Genomic DNA, 21689 nt, shown 5'->3' on the forward strand with positions numbered 1-21689 from the left:
TATTCACATATTTTATTTTTAACTTCGTTAAAAATTAATTTTGAGAGACTAAATTTAAGATTTTGTAAGAGAATCCATACTTAGATTTATTGAAAGTGCGAGGGCTAAACTTGGGCAATTAAAAGTATAGTGACTAAAATTGAACAAATTTCAAAATATGGGGACCAAAATAGTATTTTAACTTTTCAATTTTATGTCTAATAGAATCATAAATTTTCAATTCAATGTTTATAGGTCTATGAATGTTAAAAAATTTAATCTAATGACTGATTTTAAAACTTTAAAAGTTTAACTTAAAAGACTCAATAAACATAAATCACAATGTCTAGAGACTAAAATTGTAATGTAATTAATAATCAACTTCCAAACCCTCCACCCCCACCCCCCTCTTTAATTAGTGCTTTTCACTTGTATTTTCAATTTTATTTAACTGAATCTAAATAGGGAGTTAAACTGTTATACTATATAGTAATAAACAAATTATAGAAGTATGTCACAATGAAGCTTTGAGAATTCAAAATTTATGTTAGACAATCCAAAATTAGTATTACTATCCACTGTTGTCTTATAAATATGAGATGAGAGATCGAAACTTCGACCTCTAGAAAAGAAAATCATACTTGAAGTAAGTTCACTTTACTATTCATTTTTCATTCATTTTTAAAATATACCTATTTTACCTCAACTTTGATAACGACGGTTACTAAGATCCTATTTAGTAATCATTTTGTTTTTTAAAATTGAGCATATAAACACTACTTTCATATCCAAATTTATTCATTTGTTATCTATTTTTCACCAATAGTTTAAAAAATAAAGCGAGAACTAAAAAAAGTAGTTTTTGTTTTTAGAATTTGGTTAAGAATACTTAAGAAATATACAAATTGTTATAAGAAGTTGATGAAATAGGCTTAATTTTAAAAAATAAAAACAAAAAATCAAACCATTAACAAACGTGGTATAAATAGTCTATTTTATCTTTTTAAATTCATTTATTTGGTCATAATTTCCTTTTTTCGTATAATATAATTTTGTTTTACAACCTATTTAAATAATAAAATAATTAATTATGGTTTTGTGTTCTTTTTTTCTTTTTACTAAAATTTTAATTATATCTGTATTAAATATGTTTATTTATAAAATATGAGAGGAGCTTAATTTTCAAGAAAATTTTCGAATGTTTTAAATTAGGAGTTTGGTTCAAATTTAATATAAATAATTATATAACTTAGACTTTTTTATTTAAATAAAAAAAATCTTCACTTTTTTAGTAACATATCAAGTATGGTAAAAAATGACAACAATCACCCTCGAATAATAAGTTTGATTTTCCTATCTACATACCGTGAAAAGATGAAAAATCAAAATAAAAATATATTTAACAAAAACATTAATTATCTATCTATCTATCTACTATTATTATTATTATTAGGATTACTTACAAAATATATAAAATCCTTAAAAAAAATGACATAACTATGAACTAAAAAAAAATTCATAGTACACGTGGACATTTAATTAATTCTTGAAAATATTACCCTGAAAAACTAACTACATAATTATACAATCTTAAATTCCTCTCTCTCTTATCATCTATATTCTTAATTCTTTAAAAAAAAAAAAAAAAAGAAAAAAAGAAAAGAAAACTCCAAGAAAATTTATGACAGAAAAATAGCCGTTATAAATTATTTCTCGTGGCGATTTGCCGACATCGAAAGGTCCGTTTCCGGAATCTTCCACTTTCCAATTAATTAGAAAAAAAGAATTAAGAAAAATAATTGAACAACAGTGGATTACTTTGAGAACAGAACAGAAAACCCCCCGTCGTTAAAATCTAATCCACACCGGTGGATCTCGCCGCCGGCTGTTCGCCACCATTTCACTCTCTCTAAGGTTTTCTTTCTCTCTATTCCTTTTGCTTTTCTTGAACCGTCACTACGGTTATGCTTTTTTGGTTTTCATTTTCGTTTTGCTTTATTCACAGCCTGAGATATTCTGATATTCTGCTATTTTTGGTTGGTTTTTCACGTGATGTCTAGTTAATTCCAGACGCAATTCCTTGTCCGTCCGACGATTTCCTCTTTTGGTTGGATAAGTAGATGATTGCGAATCGGGGTGAAGAAAAGGAGCTTAGTAGCGTATCGTGTTAGTTTTCCTGCAAAAGGAGTTGGAGAATCTTCTTTTGTTTGATTCGTCTTTGAAGCAATCTGAAGGCTGTTTTGTTCATCTTCTTCTTCGGCAGTTTTTGTGGATTTTCGCGTGCTGAAGACTGTGGAGGTTGGGATTGGAGAATAATACCGAGTAGGGAGTTCTATTTTTCTCGTATTTGATCTTCTTTATGAACACTTCAAGTGAATCGGGCGGGATTTAGTAGTCTGCGACAGTCAAAGTTGTTGCTATTTCTGTATGATTTTGTGCTGAAACCGCTTGGTACTTTTGTTTCCTTTCATTTACTATTTTGGGAATCGGTGCCGGTTGAAGGGTTTAATTACTTCATCTCCGGCTAATGTGAACTCGTTTAGTCAAATTTCGTGTTGCTAATTGAAATCATCGAGAAATACTAGTTCGTCTTAATTGGGCGCGTTTTCTATTTTCGAGAATGTTCAATTTTTGTGTAATGTTTACTTACATGTGTATTATCCTAATTGATTACTTTCATTGAGCTAATCGGTTAGTTGAAAGAACTGGATGTAGGATTTGATACTCTAATTTAGTAGTTTATGGGAGACGGAACTTTGCAGATGATTTATTTCCATCAGTTCGGTGACGGAATCTGTTTTAATTTTCATTTCAGGATAATTTCTTCGGAGGAGCTATAAGAAAATGGCTACTTTGCAAGATATTGGGGTTTCTGCAGCTATAAATATTCTCAGCGCATTCATCTTCCTTTTGGTTTTTGCCGTTTTAAGGCTCCAGCCTTTCAATGATCGGGTGTACTTTTCGAAGTGGTATTTGAAGGGTTTAAGGAGCAGCCCAACACACGCAGGTGCCTTTGTACGTAGGTTTGTCAACTTGGACTTCAGGTCATATCTGAAGTTCTTGAATTGGATGCCCGAAGCCATCAAAATGCCAGAACCTGAGCTTATTGATCATGCAGGATTGGACTCTGCTGTGTACCTGCGGATATACTTAATAGGGTATGCGGTGAACTTTATGATGTCTTCTATTTTAATCATCATATTCATTTTTTTGCTTATGTTAATGACAACTTTGTATAGGAACCTTGACCACATTTTGAAATAGGTGAATAGCAGATATTTTGTTCTCAATTTAAGTTGGTGAGTTGTAAATTGTCCATAAATTTCCCTAGTTAGGTTTCCAAACCAATTATGTATGTTTGGGATGGGTTGATTTGGATTGTTTGAAGTCGTTCAGTTTAAAATTTTGTAAAAGAGAAGAAAAAGAAAATAAAAGAAACGGATAGTCTTTCAAATATCTAATTACCCGTTGTCTCGCATGGACTTGAAAAGAGTGCTTTAAGTCTTATTTTATTTTAAGAAAACTAATACTACAAGGTATAGAAACAATAATATTCTGAAGATTGTTGGTAAGTAAAGAAAATCTCAAAGAGTGAAATGAAATTTATGAGACATTTATGTGCAAGTGACTTTATAATAACAAAAAGAGTTAGATATATTTCTAATTAATGTTATTCACAATATATGAACCAAAACCAATATAATAACCAAACTTATATAACATGACCAATCCAAGTGGTTTGTTGGGTTTGTTTAATATTTTGGGCACTTCAATTTTGTTGTATTAGTGGCTTAGTTATACATTTTCTCTTGCTTACTAATCAACACAACCAATATAATAACCACAGAAAAAAAAAAAAAAAGGATGGAACTACCCATTGGGGAGGAACGGAAAGAAGTAGCTGCAGGAGAAAAGCCTTTGGGATGGACAAGGGCTTGAGGTGACCATCCCCCTTGCCAGGGTTGAAGTGAAACTCCTAAGGTAATATGCAAAAGCTAGAACATCCATCGTTTCTCTATTGGTGGAACCTCAAAGAGGAAGAAAGAGACTTTCAAGACAGAGAAAGGATCGAAGACACTACATGATTCCTCAAAGGGGACTGCTATTATAATTTGGAAACTTGGAGTAGAGAGGTTATTCCCCAACAACCTATCCTCCCAAAAGTAAGTGTCTCTCCTACCTCCCTCAACACATTGAACAAACTCGAAAAGAAAAAGGAAGCTCAACTGAAATAGTTTTCCCTGGGTTTTTGGAAAAGCCTCTAATCCCATCAATTATTCATTGAGAAGGATAAAGATGAGGACTCTACTTGCAAACTTGACTTTGTACCCTAAGGTATCAAATTCATGGTGTAATCTGCAAGGCCAATTAGCCCACAGGGCCTCGTTCTAGTCCTTACGTTATCTATGCCCGTGCACCGTCTTGGACACCACCTCTCAACTAGCAAGGTGCGATCCTTTCCCCTCATCAACCCACCCTTGTGAGAAATCCCTCATCAATCTCTCGATCGCCTTTCTAATTGCACTAGGGACTCTGAGATGAACATAAAGTAGATCAGGATGTCACTTAGAACCAACTGTATAAGATTAGCCTTCCGTTTTAGGAAAAAAAAACTCTTTCTCCAAGATATGAGTCTCGTTTAAATTTTTCCTATGACAGGGTCCGAAAAATTAAGGCTCCTAGGGATATGCAGAGACACTTACTTTTAGGAGGATAATCTTATACTTGTCTACACTTAGTTTTGGATTGTACAGAAGTTTGGTGAAGAAATGTTGGTTCTAAGGAAGAAGAAAAGGCTCCAACTTCATATCACACAAAGGCTGCCCATCGACCCAACTTGATAAGATCTCAATTTGGATATAAGATCTGACATTTGCCTCCGTTGATCTTGAGACTTGAAATAGCCTAAAGAAGGATAAAATTCAATTTGGTGAAGAAAAGATTCCTTCTTTTCCAAGCAGGGAGGAAAACTGTATTATCGACTAATTGAAGATGAGACAAGGCCACTTTATCTTACCATTTGTATCATTAGTAAGTTCGTTGATGGAAATTGTAGTGTCTAGAAGGAGAAAAAGTAAATGATGGGATTAATTAACAACCACCCAATTCATGGATGGTAATTTCAGTTACTCGAGGAATTCCAAATTTAGGCAAATGAGTTTCCCTAAGCATATAGAGAAAATACCTAATATAGGAAAGAAAAGAATACATTTGGTTAAAGTTCAACCAGTCTAACTGGAGAGATTTTTCGTTCCATATTGCATTTCCCTGAAGTTAATTTTTGAGAGCTGAGAGACCAAATGTAATTGCAATTATATGTCGTCTCATGTGCTAATGGTGAAACATAGGAAAATAATTTCATATTGATGCAAAATGATCAAATAAATGACTTCCTTTATACTTCTTTGATCAGAGACCAAATGTAATTGCAATTATATGTCGTCTCATGTGCTAATGGTGAAACATAGGAAAATAATTTCATATTGATGCAAAATGATCAAATAAATGACTTCCTTTATACTTCTTTGATCAGAGACCAAATGTAATTGCAATTATATGTCGTCTCATGTGCTAATGGTGAAACATAGGAAAATAATTTCATATTGATGCAAAATGATCAAATAAATGACTTCCTTTATACTTCTTTGATCTATTCTTGAAATCGAAATTGGTTTAGATGACAGTATATGTTCTACAATATACACAAAGTTAGAATGACATTTAGATTTTGGGTCCCTGGATAGCTTATCGTCTATCGTCTATTTTCTTTATTTTGACTGCAGTAATAAGAGGCTTAAATATGATACTTCTCCCTCTTCTTTTATGGCTAGTCGACTGTGATAGTTCTATAAACCTCATCTTTTAAAGTATTAGTGGCTGTGATTTTTTGAAACATCCTTTGGGTTAGGCTGTCATAATCTTTTGTTGGATTTCAGGATCGTTCTTCTGGTTGATATCTACTCTTACTCTCTCTCTCTTTCTCTCTCTCTCTCTAAATACTTTTTTAAAATTTATTAGTCGTAAGTTCCTTGGAAATGCTGGTTGTAGTATTTATCATATCTTTACTACCTTCATTGCAGGCTTAAGATCTTTGTCCCCATAGCATTCCTTGCATGGGCTGTACTGGTACCAGTTAATTATACCGATGATAATGTGAGTGTTGCTCAAGTGACGGCAAATGTGACTGCTAGTGATATTGACAAGCTTTCAGTATCAAACATCCCTGCCAAATCACAAAGGTGTCAAAAGGCTTCTTTCTTCTAACAGCTATATTGGAACATTTTATTAATTAGCGTGTATGGACCATAGCTACATGCTCTATAGTTCTGCACACCCTTGTGGATTCGGTTGACATTTGATAGGATTTGCTCCGTGTTGTTATGTTGTTCATATCCGGTTAAACTTCAGTGTCCTTTTCTTCTGTTACTAATCATCAGTAGCATCTTTTACCAATTAAATTACTAGTACTTTTCAGGTAGTCCGTAGTCCTTATTGATAACTACAATTGATTTGCATCATTTTTAACTATTTCATTTTTAACTATTGTATAATCAATAGAACTTGCAGTTACGTCTTCCATAGTTTCCTTATATTCTACTTATGGAATATGCCAAAATGGTTTGTCTTGATGAAATTTAAACATGGACTGGTTCATTGGAAGCATGATTGTAGGATCTAATCTCTTTTACTCCTCGTTGTATAATGTAGGTTTTGGAGTCATCTCGTGATGGCTTATGCATTTACTGTGTGGACATGCTATGTACTGATGAAGGAGTATGAGAAGATTGCTTCATTGAGACTACAATTTCTTGCATCTGAGAAACGCCGTCCGGATCAGTTTACGGTGAGATTAGACCACGACTTTTTTACTTTTGATCAAATTTTTTACGTTTATATTGGCTACCGCATCTCTTTTTAACCTGTTTGTTGTGAAATAAAATTTTCTTTTCTTCTAGTTCTAAAGCTTAATTGGTTTATTGGGTTAAGCCTCTTCATGTAAAGTCATTAAGTTGCTTTTAGTTTTAGTTTTCATGAGTCTGTAAATTCATCTTTTTCTTCTGGTGTTTTAAAGTTCAAGATCTTTCATTTTTCTCTCTATTAAATACCATTGAAAAAAGCTTAAACTGATAGATTAATGTAAATTTTTAATATCATTTTAATAACACCTTCGTACTTAAGTTCAACTTAATGTGGCCTTTATTTATAGTGCTTTTGGGTTTTGAACATTTTCTTCATCAAAGCGTGATCCCATTGGCTTCCTCTTTGGTCCCTTATGATCCATTTTAATTTTGGGTACGTCATGACTCATGAAGTATTATTATTATTGTTGTTGTTGTTATTATTATGCCGTTGAATGATTTGGGGTTTAAAAGATGCATAACAGTTGTTAGATGATATAATATTAAATCTGCCTTTACCCATCAGTTTAAGCTCTTGGGTTGTTGATTTATAAGATGGTGTTGGAGCAGGTTGGCTCAAGAGGTCTTGTGTTGAAACTCCTAAGTGTTATTTCACCTATCAACTTAAGTTCTTGGGTCAATCGGCGATTTAAGATCATTCTTTAATGTGAAATTTACTTGTTTATTTCACTTTTGGCAGGTCCTTGTAAGAAATGTCCCACCAGATCCGGATGAATCAGTCAGTGAGCTTGTTGAGCACTTTTTCTTAGTGAACCATCCAGATCACTATCTTACACATCAGGTTCAGTTTCACCAGGACCAGTGGTGCCTTTCTTTTTCTCTTTTCTCTCTCATTTCTTTAGAACATATAATCTTAAAGAAGAAAAAGAAAAAGATACATAATTGTTGGACAAACAATCCAAAATGCAATTTATTGCATCAAGTCCAGCTCAAAGAGATTTTTTCTATGATTTTAAGTGATTATGACTTTAGAACATATACTGTTAGGGAATTACCTAAAGGTCCAATTTCCTTACAATGAGTGTGTTACATACAATCCTTTCCTGATCTTTAGAAAATATCTGCAGGTGGTACGTGATGCAAACAAGTTGGCCAAACTGGTCGAGAAGAAGAAGAAAGCACAGAACTGGCTTGACTTCTACCAACTCAAGTATTCAAGAAATTCTACAGTTAGACCTGTGATGAAGGTAACTATTTAAGTGGCATATTTCTCGAAGTGTCTTCTCCAGCCTATGTTCATTTTTATTTTCTTAATCCTATTCGTACTGCAACTAGACTGGTTTTCTTGGACTCTGGGGAAAGAAAGTGGACGCAATTGAATTTCAGACAGCAGAGATTGAGAAGCTGTCCATAGAAGTAAGTAATTCTTATCCAGATTCTTCCTTGAAATTTTTGCATATTTTATATACTATTATGATAACTGCTACCTATGTATGCATGGTCGCGATAGTAATGTCAACCTGTAGGAGTTTAATATCATAAAAGCTTTTAATAATTAGGCTGCGCAGCATATGGTGCATATGGATTGAAGCGGTTAGTTGATCAATATATTGTAGTGCATTAATTCAAATATTGAGGTTAATTACTCCTTTTGTTTCTTTTGCCAATCATGTTCCGCTCTCTGCTCTCTTGATTTATAGGAGATGAATTAGTGATGACTTGTGATGGCAAGTTAGGAACTATTGTAGGAAATTGGATGGGATTTCATCAACCGCTCATCCTATTTTAGGTCCTTAATGTTCTTCAATATTGAGAGAACACTCCATTTAGTTTGTATATCGATAAAGTCACAAATGTGTCGGTACGCATCAAGCGATAAACTAAAACTATGATAAAGGGAAAATGTACTAATGGGTCTCTAAATCTAATTTATTTATGTAAATGCCATAATAATATATGTGATAACAATTAATATTACATTTTTTTCCCAAACATTTGTATGACTTTTCCACTATATTTGCTGAGGTTTTTTTGTACTATTCAGATAGCATCAGAAAGAAAAAGGATTGCCAATGATCCAAAATCTATAATGCCAGCAGCATTTGTTTCATTCAAGTCACGTTGGGGTGCAGCTGTTTGTGCACAAACTCAGCAATCTAGAAATCCAACTATTTGGTTGACAGAATGGGCTCCAGAACCACGTGATATATATTGGGAAAATCTTGCAATTCCATATGTTTCACTTACTGTTAGAAGGCTAATTATGGGCGTTGCATTCTTCTTCCTTACTTTCTTCTTCATGATTCCCATATCATTTGTACAATCTCTTGCAAGCATTGAGGGGATTCAGAAGATTGCACCATTCCTAAAACCCATTATTGAAAGGTACATCTCACCCTTGGATCATTTAAATCCTGCATCCGTTTTTAATTTAATGCAATTGAACATTATTATTCAATTTTTTTCATTTACTCCTTTCTTTTGTACAGGGACCTTTTTAAGTCATTTGTCCAAGGTTTTCTTCCCGGAATTGTGTTGAAGATTTTTCTCATTTTCCTGCCTACAATATTGATGATAATGGCTAAATTTGAAGGATTTACATCTCACTCATCTTTAGAGAGGAGAGCAGCAGCTCGTTACTACATTTTCAACTTTGTGAATGTGTTCCTTGGCAGTGTAATTGCAGGAGCTGCTTTTGAACAACTGAATACTTTTGTTCATCAGTCTACTGATCAGTAAGATACTCTCATAAATTGATCGTACTCTTCCCCCTTAAAATTAGACCGTAATTCCATTATAGTTAATTTCATTTGTTTTGTTGTATGCATTTCCAACTAGGAATTGGGTGATCAGTTTGCAATTTGTTGTGGGTTTTATTTGTCTGGTCATGTAATTATGAGTGCTTACATTTTTATATGTACATATGTACGTAGAAGTATTTATCCCAAAATGCTATATGTTAAAGATTAGTGTACAGTGAGTAATTACCTCGTCTTTACTCTGCTGATGTTGCTTCAAGAGTTCTAATTTTTCATATAAAACTACGTTTATGTGCATAAAATTCTGAATTGATGTTTGGCATCTTTACAAGCTCATCCTTTTATTCTTTTCTGTAGAATTCCCAAGACAATTGGAGTGGCGATACCGATGAAAGCAACTTTTTTTATAACTTACATCATGGTTGATGGATGGGCTGGCATTGCTGGGGAGATTTTGATGTTGAAGCCCTTGATAATGTTCCACTTGAAGAACTTTTTCTTAGTGAAGACGGAAAAGGATAGGGAAGAGGCCATGGATCCAGGAAGTCTTGGTTTCAACACAGGAGAACCTCGAATTCAGTTATATTTTCTATTAGGTCTCGTATATGCAACCATTACACCTCTTTTGCTTCCTTTCATCATAGTCTTCTTTGCCCTCGGCTTTGTTGTATTCCGGCATCAGGTTAGTTAAGAATCTTTTGGGCACAAGAAGCTGAATATGAATTTTTAACCTTTTCTCTCTCTTACATTTTTCTCATATATTTAGTTTGAGATACATGTATCTTGATTTGTCTGCTTTGTATCTATGTCTATATTTACTGAATGTTTTATACTTATATATATCCTTCTAAAAACTTGCAGATCATAAATGTTTACAACCAGGAATATGAAAGTGCTGCGGCATTCTGGCCCGATGTCCATGGGCGAATCATTTATGCATTGATTTTCTCACAGGTGGTTCTAATGGGACTACTAAGTACAAAGAAAGCTGCCCAATCAACCCCTTTTCTAATTGCACTTCCAGTAATCACCATATCATTCCATCTGTACTGCAAAGGCCGTTATGAACCTGCATTTATCCGATATCCCATACAGGTTTGTCAAAATTTATTGATCTAAAAGTGGTTTAGGATTTAGAATTAGTGATTTTTTCCCGTCTTCCTGAAAATAGAATTTTGAAAATCTCAAAACTGATGAAAGAAAATTTACCCAATTCTCATAAGTAGGCCATCATGAGTTATGTTCATCTTTGATAGCCTAATTTTATCTCTTGGATGGGTAATAATCATATGATATGCAACTTGGTGGAAGATTTCAGACTGTTCTAACTGAATCTGGGATTGGTTCTCTAAACCATAAAGGGAGGTTTGGCTCACGGTTTTAATATAAGGAGTTTGTGAAAGTTTAATTTTGTAATCTATGTTGGATCGTGCAGAATGGATGAGTTATAAAAGCCAGCTTTTGACGTGTTTTGTTTGTGGGTATATTGTTTGTTTGAATGTTTAAGAGCATATTTGAAATGACTTTTTCAAATGTTTAAAAAAGTGTTCTTAAAACACTTAGCGTTTGGTAATTTTTTTTTTTTTTTTTTAAAAAAATTAAGCCTATAGAAACTACTTTCACTTTCAAATTTCTTCTTTTGTTATCTACTTTCACCGATGGTTTAAAAAACTACAAGCCAAATTTTATAAACTAAAAAGTAGTTTTTAAAAACTTGTTTTTATTTTTGAAATTTGGTCAAGAATTCAACCATTATACGTAAGGAAGATGCAAATTATGGTAAGAAATGAGAAGGAAATAGTCTTTTTTTAAAAGAATAAAAAAAACGAAAAAGGTCTTAGAAAGTCAATTCACACATACTCTAGAATGAAAGACTTCACTCTTCGGAGATATTAATTTCATCCATCCTGTTTGTGTTATGTTGTAATTTGTTTACCCTTTTACTCTAATGTATGTTTCTAATCAGAAAAAAGTAATTAGTTTTGATTTGTGATGTTGGGAATGTAGGAAGCAATGATGAAGGACACTTTGGAACGTGCAAGGGAACCAAACCTGAATTTGAAAGGGTACCTGCACACTGCATATGCCCATCCGGTTTTCAAGGAGAGTGAAGATGACGATGAAGCCGAGTCGAATGAAGCATTTGAAACAGAGAGTGTGTTGGTGGCAACAAAACGTCAATCAAGAAGAAACACTCCGTTGCCGAGCAAAGCCAGTGCTCCTTCATCTCCATCTTTGCCCGATGTTCGGAGAGACATCCATCAACCTTAAACACTAAATCAAAGGTACATAGGATTCACATCTCTCTGTACATTTTACTGTTAAATAAAATGATATGTTGTGGGGAAATGATGATGTAAATTGAATGAGCAAAGTTGTAGAATTTAGAGTAACTAATGTGAAAAGTTGGAATTGTCATTATATTGAGCATTGTATTTTTTATTTTTTTTTCCCTTAATTTGGTTGGGTTTCTTAAAATAGTAAGGATGATGATAAATTATGTCTTGGTGGAGCCTTTTCTGTAATTTTTCATATTTTTTCTTGGTTAGATTTCAATGTATAAACACTTTTTGTAGCAAACTCTCTATTGTCCATTCTGAATGGAGGTTTCTTGTTAGAAAAAGAAAGGTGGAATTAATGTTTGGAGGTGACAATGCACTTTTCATAGAGACTTTAATACTTGTATTAATTTATAGGTCAAAGGAATGGGTTTAATCTAATAACCCATAAGTTACAAATCTTGAGTGGACTGCAAAAATATCTATTTTTCTTTTTCTACTTGTAAATTCAAATTGTGAAGAATATTTATGGGATAAATTACATAGATTACCGAAAAATACGTCTGAATTTTATCATTTTTGTTATTCATTTAAACAATATTTTAATAAACGTTTCATAACTATCTTTGGAGGAGAAGTTCTATAAAGTTTTTATTCTAAAGTTTGGATTTGAAATAATGTGATGGTGATTTGTTTTGGTCATCTAAAATTTTGTTTACTGTCATCGTGGTATTATTTTAGGTAAATCAAAAGTACGATAATTAACGTCATGGATAAAGAAGAATAGAAATGTCATCACATTTCTATTCTTCTCTTCTTAGTCGATTGAATTGATGATGAGAGATTTTTAAAGCAAGAAAGGGAGAGAGTTGAGAAAGAGAATTAAAATACAAATTGATTTGATGATGAGAGATTTTTAAAGCAAGAAAGGGAGAGAGTTGAGAAAGAGAATTAAAATACAAATTGATTCGGAACAATAGTTTAAGAGTAAGTTTCGTTTTAAGGTGTATTCGGTTTAATTTTTAAAATATTTAATTTTAAAAATAATTTATTTTAAAAATAGAAATATGACAATCACTCAAAATAACTTCTTGAATACTTACAAAAATTTATATTAAATATTTTTTTATCAAGAATTTAAATAAATGGACTTTTGAAAAAAAAAATCTCTATTTAATTCAAACATACTTAAAAAAAAATTAATCACATTTTCTGTTTTTAGGGCATTCTATTTTTTCTAAAATTATTATTTAGAGCGAGAATAGCTTTTTTTTTTTTTTAGTTTTTTTTTTTTTATAATAATTTAAATCAAACATCCTTTCTTTGTTGTTCAACATTTCCTTGGGCTTTGTATGTTTACTTGAGAATAAAAGTTTGCTATTGTAATTTTGTAATTTTTGTGATTATAAAAAATTTTTATTATAGAGAGTTTAATATATACAACGACAAAAAAAGTAATGTAAAACGAAGAGGTGATTGGATTAAACAAAATAAGGTTTAAGTACAATGGAAGGTAGTAGTAGTGGAAAAGATGAAACTAACATTCTAAGGGACGGTTTGGTCTAATAATTTATAGAGATTCGAGAATTAAGGATCTCTGAGAATAATGAATCTGGAAATAAGATTGTTCGGAATAAAAAATAACTATGAGTTGGTTATATATGAATGCTATCATAATTTTATGAGAATAAATTATTTTTATATTTAATTTGTAAAATTAATCTTGAGAACTCTATAAAATTTTAATAGATTAATTAATAGACAATAAATTCAATTCAGTGTTTAAAGAAAATTAATTATTTAACAATCATATAGTAATATTAATTAAATTATTAATTAAAAATATTTGTAAAACGAGCAATTTATAATTAAAGTTACTTGATTACATAATTTGATGGGATCAGTTTGATGAATTTATATTATTACGATGTATTATCTAATAAAACCATTAATGAATTTTAATTATAATTATTAAAAATAAATTCATATCATATTAATCATAATTATCATTAACTAACTACAAATATAACTAATTAATTAATTTGATAGTTTTATTGCATCTATTCTTTATGGTTTATTGAAAAATAAGTTTGTATATACGTGTATATATACACTAATTTATTAAACAAAAACAAAAATCAAGTGTATATTAAATTGTTTTGATATATATATTAATTTAATAAATTGGAGTTCATATTAGGGGTGTTCATGAGTTGAGCTGGATTGGGTTGAAAGACTTTTTAGACCCAACCCAATTGTTTGTAAATTATTTTAACCCAAATAACCTTTATTAATACATGAATCTGACCATGAAATATTTGAGTTGGGTTGGTTTGGGTCAATTGGGTCATTTATTTAAAATTTTGTTCTAGAAAGAAGCAAAACGTAAATATATAAAAATCTAATTTGATTATTTTCATATATTGAATTAAGATTAACAACTCAATTTCAATTTATATAGTGAAAATTTTCTTTCAAAAGTGCAAAGAAACTGTCAAATAATAAATTATTCAAAAAATATTGGAATTAAATAAAATTAAAATCAATATATGTATAAATAATTGTGTTATAAGTAATAAAAAAAACATTTTAAAATTAATAATAAATTCGGGTTGGTTTTGGTTATATTAGGTGAACCCATGAACCAACTCAACCCATAAAATTTTCACTTATTTGAACCCAACCTAACCCAAACGAGTTATAACCTAACCCAAACCGCATGGATTGAGTTGGGTTGATCGATTTTTTCGGGTCATCAGGTTTTTTGAACACCCATAGTTCATACACTATAATTTAAATTTTAATATAATTTTATGAATTATAAATTTAATTTTCATATAAATAATTTGAATAATGTATAAAATAAAAGAATAAATAAATATATTAAAAGAGGATAGAAAGTGGGTATGAAGAAAATCCACCTTTTTGGATGGGTATCATTTATGGATATAAAGAACGTCATGCATAAAGCTACAAAACTTGTAGCAACAAACTTTACCCATTTATACCCTTATTCCCATTGCAATTCCCTTAATCCAAATACTCCTACGAGTGAAGGATCGAACATCGATTTTTGAAACGGTAGTTGGTGTCTTATTCTTTGAGCTATTGAGACAGAATTGAGGTTGTCTTTTAAGACATACGTTAATAAACTTTGGAGGAAATTGATTTATATCTCTAAACTTTGGGTTGTCACTCTCATTAATTTCAAACAATTATATAAATAAGAACTAAGCTTTCCATAAGTGAATCAATTTAGTCCCTCCTTTAAATTCTATTTTAAAATTTCTTAATTTTTACATACGTATAGACTTCTTTAAATATATCGAGTAAGTACTACAAATAATTGACATAAACATAGCTCAAGTAATATGAGTTTGTAATATCGATTATAAGGTCAGATATCGAACTCTAAGTATTTTTTTTTTAATATTTCTTTAATTATTGGGATTTATTTATTTATTTTTAATTTCCAATTTTAGAGTTAAAGTTGAGTTAATTTGAAACAATAATTGGTTTATTTGGTTTTTATTTTATAAAAATATTTGAAGATTTGAGATTTTGGAAGGAAAATGGGAAGTTTGACCCAGTCAAATTTAGGTTGAAGTTATATATATATATGAAGTTAAAATTTTAAGGAAAAGAAAATCAAGCCCCTGACGTCACTGTCTCTCGCTCAGCCTCACACCCAGGTTGCTTCACACTCTGCGCGTCCACCACCGATAACCGCCACTCGTCGTCGCCCCTGCCGGTTGCCTCCTTTCACGCCGCCGCACGCTGCCACCGAATGTCAGCCACCGCTGGTAATTTTTCCTCACTCTCTCTAACACCTCCCGTACAGTGCTGCACGCCGCCGCGTCTGGCCGCCGTCGCCGGAATTGGAATTTTGGGTAAGGTTTTAGTTTTTCTCTTTCTAAAAAAAAAATTTGGTTACCCATTGAATATTTGGATTAAATATTGCTTTATCCATGATATTAGAGATTTGGATTCTAAACTTTGAAGGGATTAGTGCCGCCAGCAAGATAAAGGGCGTTTAGCTCGTTTTATAAGTGTTGAGAAGGCTTTGGTACTCTGTAATTTAGTATTGATTGCTGGAATCTGGGTTTATAACACTTGTTATGGAATTGTCCATAGGTTTGTCGTCTTCATCAAGCACTGGCGGCGGTTCCTCCATGTTCCGATCTTCGAACTCGGTGGCTTCTGCAACTTCCAAAGCTTTGTAATTCGCATTATGGTTGAAGAAGAATGGAAGTCCCTTTTCCCAATTGGTACCGTTTTCAAGTCTCCCCTCTTACTCTCTGGGTCTTCTTCTTCTGTGAAAAATTCAATTGGCCCACTCGTCTTCAACCCTGTTCCAACTTCTCTCACCCGCCTCTTTTCAACGCCTTCTTTATTGCCCTCTCTTTCTCCTCCTTCAATTCTCAATCTCCGTAGATTTCTTCTCACTTCTTCCCCCGTCGTTCCCTCTACTTCTTCCTCCGTTGCTTCGCTCTTTGGCGAGCAGCAATCTTGCGGTGATGCGGCTTCCACTCTCCGTCACAATCGCCTCCAATTCCTCCCATGTCCCAATTCCAGCAGTGTCGTTGTGTTTTTTCCCACTGGCCCCAATTCTGACCATGTTGGGTTCTTGGTGGTTTCCGGAAATGCTTCGGGTTTGGACGTTCAATCTGATTATGATAATGATGTTTTTAGTGTTGAAACTGAACTGAATTATCAGATTTTTGGGATTGCTGTGAACCCTGCTTTGGGTTTGGGTTTTGATGGTGATTCTTCTGTAGGTATTGGGTTTTTGTTGGCTTATACTATGTATTCTGTTGAATGGTTTGTTGTGGAAAATCATGCAATTGATTCAAGTCATCGCCCAAGGGTCAGTTTGGTTAATATGGGTAGCAAGGTTTTTAAGACTTGTTCTGTTGTTCACGCGTGTTGGAATCCTCATTTGTTTGAAGAAAGTGTGGTTTTATTGGAAGATGGTAGCTTGTTCTTGTTTGACATGGAGCCTCTATTGAAGGCTAAAAATTTCAATGCGAATGCTAATTTGAAAGGAATTAGGTTGAAAGTGTCATGGGATGGTTTAGATTGCTCGAAAAAAGTGAAGTGGTTGAGTTGTGAGTTTAGTTGGCATCCGAGAATCTTAATTGTTGCACGTTCTGATGCTATTTTCTTGGTTGATTTAAGAGAGGATGAATGTAGTATTTCTTGCTTATTGAAGATAGAGACGTTCTCATCATATTCTTTGGCTGAAAAGGGACAATTCCTTGCATTTTCTAAAGCAGGTTCTGATGGTTTCTATTTCTGCATTGCTTCAAGTCATCTGTTACTTCTTTGCGACATACGAAAACCGATGTCACCGGTGTTGCAATGGACTCATAGTCTCGATGACCCAAGCTATGTGAATGTTTTTAGCTTGTCTGAGTTAAGGTCTAGTCCGGGCAATAGTATGTATAAATTAGCTTCTGAGTCAGGCTATTGCATCGTACTGGGATCCTTTTGGAGTTGTGAGTTTAACATATTTTGCTATGGACCTTCTCCACCAGCTCTTGATCAATCTGTTTCTTCAAGAAGTTCAAAATATTTCCAGTCTCTTTATGCGTGGGAGCGTCCTTCGAATTTCATATTATCTGGCCGAGAGTGTCCATGCAGTAGTTGCCTTCTGAGACAAGAATCTTTGAAGGATGCAATTCCTGAATGGGTAGAGTGGCAACAAAAGAAGGAAATAGTATTGGGCTTCAGCATCTTGGATAATAATCTCTCTCTACCATTTACAGGACAAAATGAATATGGTAGTTTTACACTTATAAGGCTTATGTCATCTGGGGTGCTTGAAGCACAGACTTATCAAGCCTCCTGGAACTCATTGAAGCAGATAGATGAAGTTCATAAAAAATCATTGAGTCTTGATGATTATTTGCTATATGGGCAATTGGTTGATGATAAATATAGATTTAGCAGAAGATATACATACTTCAATTTTGACTACCTCATGGGATATTTAAATGATAACTTAGACAAAGTTTTGGATTCTTTCATGAGGAAGTATAGCAAGGATTCTTTATGTGAGCGATCTTTGACTCTCGAAGTTCATGAAGTTTTGTGTGAGAAGTTAAAAGCTTGTGGATTTGATCGTTTGAGGTCGACTCCAGCACTTGCTGTTGTGTTCAATGACATTACTTTGCCTTCAAGTATACAGGAGATCGCTTTCAAGAAATTATGGGCAAGCTTACCCATGGAACTTTTGCATTTTGCCTTCTCTAGTTATTCTGAATTCCTTGAGAACAAGAATGCAGTATCCCTTGAATTTTTAAGTGTTCCTAGCCTAAATCAGTTGCCTCCTTTTATGTTAAGGGACTCATCAAGCCGCAGTAATAAGTGGTCGCATAAGGTGCGGCGAACTGAAAATATTGTAGGTCCAGTACTTCCTCTTCCCATTTTGCTCATACTTCACGAGTTTCGAAATGGATGTTCAAAGTTGGAAGAAGAAGAGGCTGGAAAATTTTCATTAGAAGCAGAATTTCGTGAGCAATATGATGAAATTAGGTCTGCAGCTGGTGAGATGGCTGCGTCACCTTTTGACCCAAAGGTTGATGATGGTCCTGCTGTCTCTCTTGCCGATGATCAAGAGTATGTTTCTGCTGAGTCTCAGAAGCCAAAAAATTTTGTTTCATATCATCCATTTGCCTTCAATTCCCATACTTTAGATAACACACAAGGAAACTCGACCAATCATGCCGATGTATTTGATTCATTAATATTCAAATTAAAAGGGGGAAAGGATGCATCCAGTGAGAAGTCTGAGAATAATGCTAGTGGAGAACTCTACAATGATCTTTGCCCTGTTGAGTTGGAATTCAATGCTCCCTTGGTTAACTTCGGGCCAAAAGAATTGAAGGCATATGGTTTACTGAAAAGGCAACTGTTGAAATGGGAAGATGGGTTTGATGCATATAAGGAATTTCGTTCTAAGATTTGATGTCCATCAGTTTGCTTTGAATTTCTAAAGCTTCATTTCTAAACCCTGATAAGTTATTGTGAGAACAAATAACACAACAGGTATTCAAATGACATATAAGGAACAAAATTTCTATTAATTACAAATAATTTCTATAGTTCTTCTAATCTGAAGGATTTGCATTTGCAGGTATATGATGAAAACATGCTTTCCAAAAGTGGTCAAGAGGACCAAGAAAGTGTGGAACTGCCTCAACGACAACTGACTCGAGAGTTGTAGAAAAGGGTATAACTCGGCATATAAAAGGTACCATTTCCAGTATACAATAACTTTAACCTTTAGAAGTCATCCAATCACTTGAGAACCAGTTTTTGTTTCTAAAAATAAAGAGCTGCTAATCATGCTGATTGCTGCGTTTGTATTAGCTAGATGACTTATGTTTGAATAATTTCTGCTTCAAATTTACTGTTCATTTCAATGCAAGGTTACAAAAACCCCTTCTAATGTAAATACAAGCCATAATTTCTGAGCTTATGGATGTAGGAAGGAAATTATGAACACATTTGGGATCTGAGAAAGAACCAAATTAAGATACACATTTCCTTCAAGTTTTTGGAGTGAAGACGGCGTAGAAATTGAATTCACTGTGAACACATTTTTCCCGAAATGGCAGTCGAGAAGGCTCCATTGCCAAGCCAGAGCTTCTTCCTCTCCCATTTACCCGAAATTCGGAAAGAAACTCTCAACTTCAGAAACATCTTCAGGTATAATATTTGCAAGAAACTCTCTTACTGTAAAGCTTTTTAAGAAAAATGTTGTAGTTGATTTCAAACATCCAAATTAGAGAGGTGAATTCACCAATTTGCAATTTATGAAGCAACAATGATGACATTCTACTTTGTAAGATTATTTTGGAACAAAACAGTTCCACTATAATAGAGAAGTGTAAAGGGAAAAATAAATGTAAAATCTAAGCCAGATTATTGTTGTTTTTATTTTAAATAGTGAACCTGTTTGTTCTGGTTTTATTATTGTTATTTTATTTTCTTTCATTAATTTTAAGGTCCAAAGGAGGAAGACTGACAATCTGAAGGCTACTTTAGCCAATTCAGCCTATTTATTATTTATCCCTCTTCAAAATTCCACCTGAAGTTGCTGAGAACATGTTGAAATTTTTTGTGGTCTGGTTATAGAGGCAGCAATTTATCCAACCCCTTGAGATGGGACAACCTTAAGAAGAAACCGTTCGAAGATGGGCATCAAGCAGCAAAACAAGGTCCTCCTTGCAAAATGGATTTGGCATTTTAGAATGCTACTACAGGGAGAACTCTAATTAAATCCAAGTTTGGTTCTTGCCATTTTGATTTAATGGCCCCTATTTTTCGTCACTCTTCATCAAGAAGTCATTGGAATCATATTTTGAAACATAAAGATCTAGTTTATGATGATGATTTACATTGCAACATCGGCAATGGTTGTGCTACTGCCTTTTGGTTTTGGCTTGACTTATGGATTGGTGATGTTGCCCTTAAAAACTGGAATTTCCCAAGCTATTTCATTTTTCTGGTTCTAAGGAGACTTCTGTGGTTGAGGTATGGAACTCAGAATACTGCTTATAGTCTTTAAATTTCAGAACACACTTCAAAGAGGAAGAGAGATTTTAGAGTGGGCTGTTTTACTCATTTTATCCCCAATATTGAATTGACAGTCTTTCCTGGCTTCGATTATTGATCATTGACCTATCTTTCAAAGCTACTAAAGAACACTTATGGAATTGCATTATTTTGGCTGTTTTGTGGAAGATATGGAAAGAAAGAAACGCTCGAATCTTCCTGGAAAATTACAAGACATCAAAGGACATACTGGATTCTGCCATGTTTTATGCTTTACTTTGGTGTAAAGATATACTGGCTTTGAAAAACCATAGTTTTTCTCTTCTTACAGCTAATTGGAAACATCTTTTGTATACCATTTGATTGGGTTCCTTCTGTACTGTGGATATCTTCAAATCTTTTGTTCTATCTATGAAATTCTCTTATACAAAGAAAGAACTGACCGGCAGCATTGATTCTTGGACATGGCTGCTTGACAAAAATGGTTTCTCTACTAAATCTTTATACATGTGCATCATTCCTAGGGGATCTTTAATTACAGAGGAGTTATACAAGAAGATTTGGAGGGGCCTTGTCCTAAATGGATTGAATTCTTATTGTAGGAAATCACCAACTCTTGATACCATCGTTTACTGAAGCGATGCCCTTGGCTTAATATTTCTCCTTCATGGTGTTGCCTATGCCAATCCAACAATGAATCCATCCTCTACTTGTTTTTCAATTACCCCTTCACTTATGAGATTTGGTCGGAGCTTTTTAAAGCATTCGATTGGGCTGAGGTTCCCCCAAATGACTCATTGATCTACCTTTCAAAGCTACTAAGGATTTACATTATTTATGTAGTTTTGTGAAAGATTTGGGATGAAAGTAATGCTAATATTTTTGGGAGAGATACAGGTTTTTGAAGGATATCAATTGACTTTGTTATCTTTATTAATTTATTTTTGGTAAAGATATTTTGGCTATGAAAAGTTACCGTTGAAACTTGGGAACATCGTTTCTATATTCTTTGATTGGTCTCTTTTGTATCATAATAATAATAAACGTGTCTTTTTGGCAATGTAAAACAAAAAAAAAAAAAAAAAAAAAAAATTAAAATTATCATGCACACCGTTCAACAATTGTTTTAAGTGCCACGAGCGATGACACTTTAGATCAAATCATTTGAACCCTAACACTTCATTTTGTATTTCTTGCACTCTCTTTTGATTCAGTGGAGGTCTAGATCCTAGAGGTTTGCTCGGAAAGGA

General features: G+C 33.2%; 2 protein-coding genes across 7 annotated transcripts; both read left to right on the top strand.

Annotated features, from left to right (window-relative positions):
• The first annotated feature begins 1715 nt into the window (after positions 1–1715).
• LOC120082957 (calcium permeable stress-gated cation channel 1-like) lies at positions 1716–12225 on the top strand. 4 transcript variants are annotated; one of them, XM_039038401.1, is made up of 13 exons: positions 1716–1893; positions 2040–2404; positions 2795–3137; positions 6060–6218; positions 6688–6823; positions 7579–7680; positions 7967–8086; positions 8175–8255; positions 8884–9224; positions 9329–9574; positions 9956–10280; positions 10460–10693; positions 11606–11869. In XM_039038401.1, the coding sequence occupies exons 3-13, from the start codon at positions 2824–2826 to the stop codon at positions 11867–11869; spliced, it is 2322 nt and encodes a 773-aa protein (XP_038894329.1). In that variant the 5' UTR covers positions 1716–1893; positions 2040–2404; positions 2795–2823. The 4 variants fall into 4 exon arrangements, with proteins under 4 accessions (XP_038894329.1, XP_038894330.1, XP_038894327.1 ...); XM_039038402.1 differs by having other exon boundaries at positions 2040–2277; XM_039038399.1 differs by having other exon boundaries at positions 1717–1893; positions 2040–2301; positions 11606–12225.
• Positions 12226–15524: 3299 nt separating this feature from the next.
• On the top strand, positions 15525–21442 carry LOC120082953. 3 transcript variants are annotated; one of them, XM_039038393.1, is made up of 5 exons: positions 15525–15767; positions 16012–18927; positions 19016–19132; positions 19370–19590; positions 19890–21442. In XM_039038393.1, the coding sequence occupies exon 2, from the start codon at positions 16109–16111 to the stop codon at positions 18845–18847; it is 2739 nt and encodes a 912-aa protein (XP_038894321.1). In that variant the 5' UTR covers positions 15525–15767; positions 16012–16108; the 3' UTR covers positions 18848–18927; positions 19016–19132; positions 19370–19590; positions 19890–21442. The 3 variants fall into 3 exon arrangements, with proteins under 3 accessions (XP_038894321.1, XP_038894322.1, XP_038894323.1); XM_039038394.1 differs by having other exon boundaries at positions 20020–21442; XM_039038395.1 differs by having other exon boundaries at positions 15525–15680.
• The last annotated feature ends 247 nt before the right edge of the window (positions 21443–21689 follow it).

Source organism: Benincasa hispida, chromosome 8 (genome assembly GCF_009727055.1).
Source record: "Benincasa hispida cultivar B227 chromosome 8, ASM972705v1, whole genome shotgun sequence".
NCBI lineage: Eukaryota > Viridiplantae > Streptophyta > Magnoliopsida > Cucurbitales > Cucurbitaceae > Benincasa > Benincasa hispida.

Bases quoted from the DNA above. Each gene is read 5' to 3' on its own strand.
- LOC120082957 (XM_039038401.1), top strand. From the start codon at position 2,824: ATGGCTACTTTGCAAGATATTGGGGTTTCTGCAGCTATAAATATTCTC. The intron at 6,219-6,687 runs GTGTCAAAAGGC...TGTATAATGTAG, and splicing joins ATCCCTGCCAAATCACAAAG to GTTTTGGAGTCATCTCGTGA. The intron at 6,824-7,578 runs GTGAGATTAGAC...CACTTTTGGCAG, and splicing joins GCCGTCCGGATCAGTTTACG to GTCCTTGTAAGAAATGTCCC.
- LOC120082953 (XM_039038393.1), top strand. From the start codon at position 16,109: ATGGTTGAAGAAGAATGGAAGTCCCTTTTCCCAATTGGTACCGTTTTC.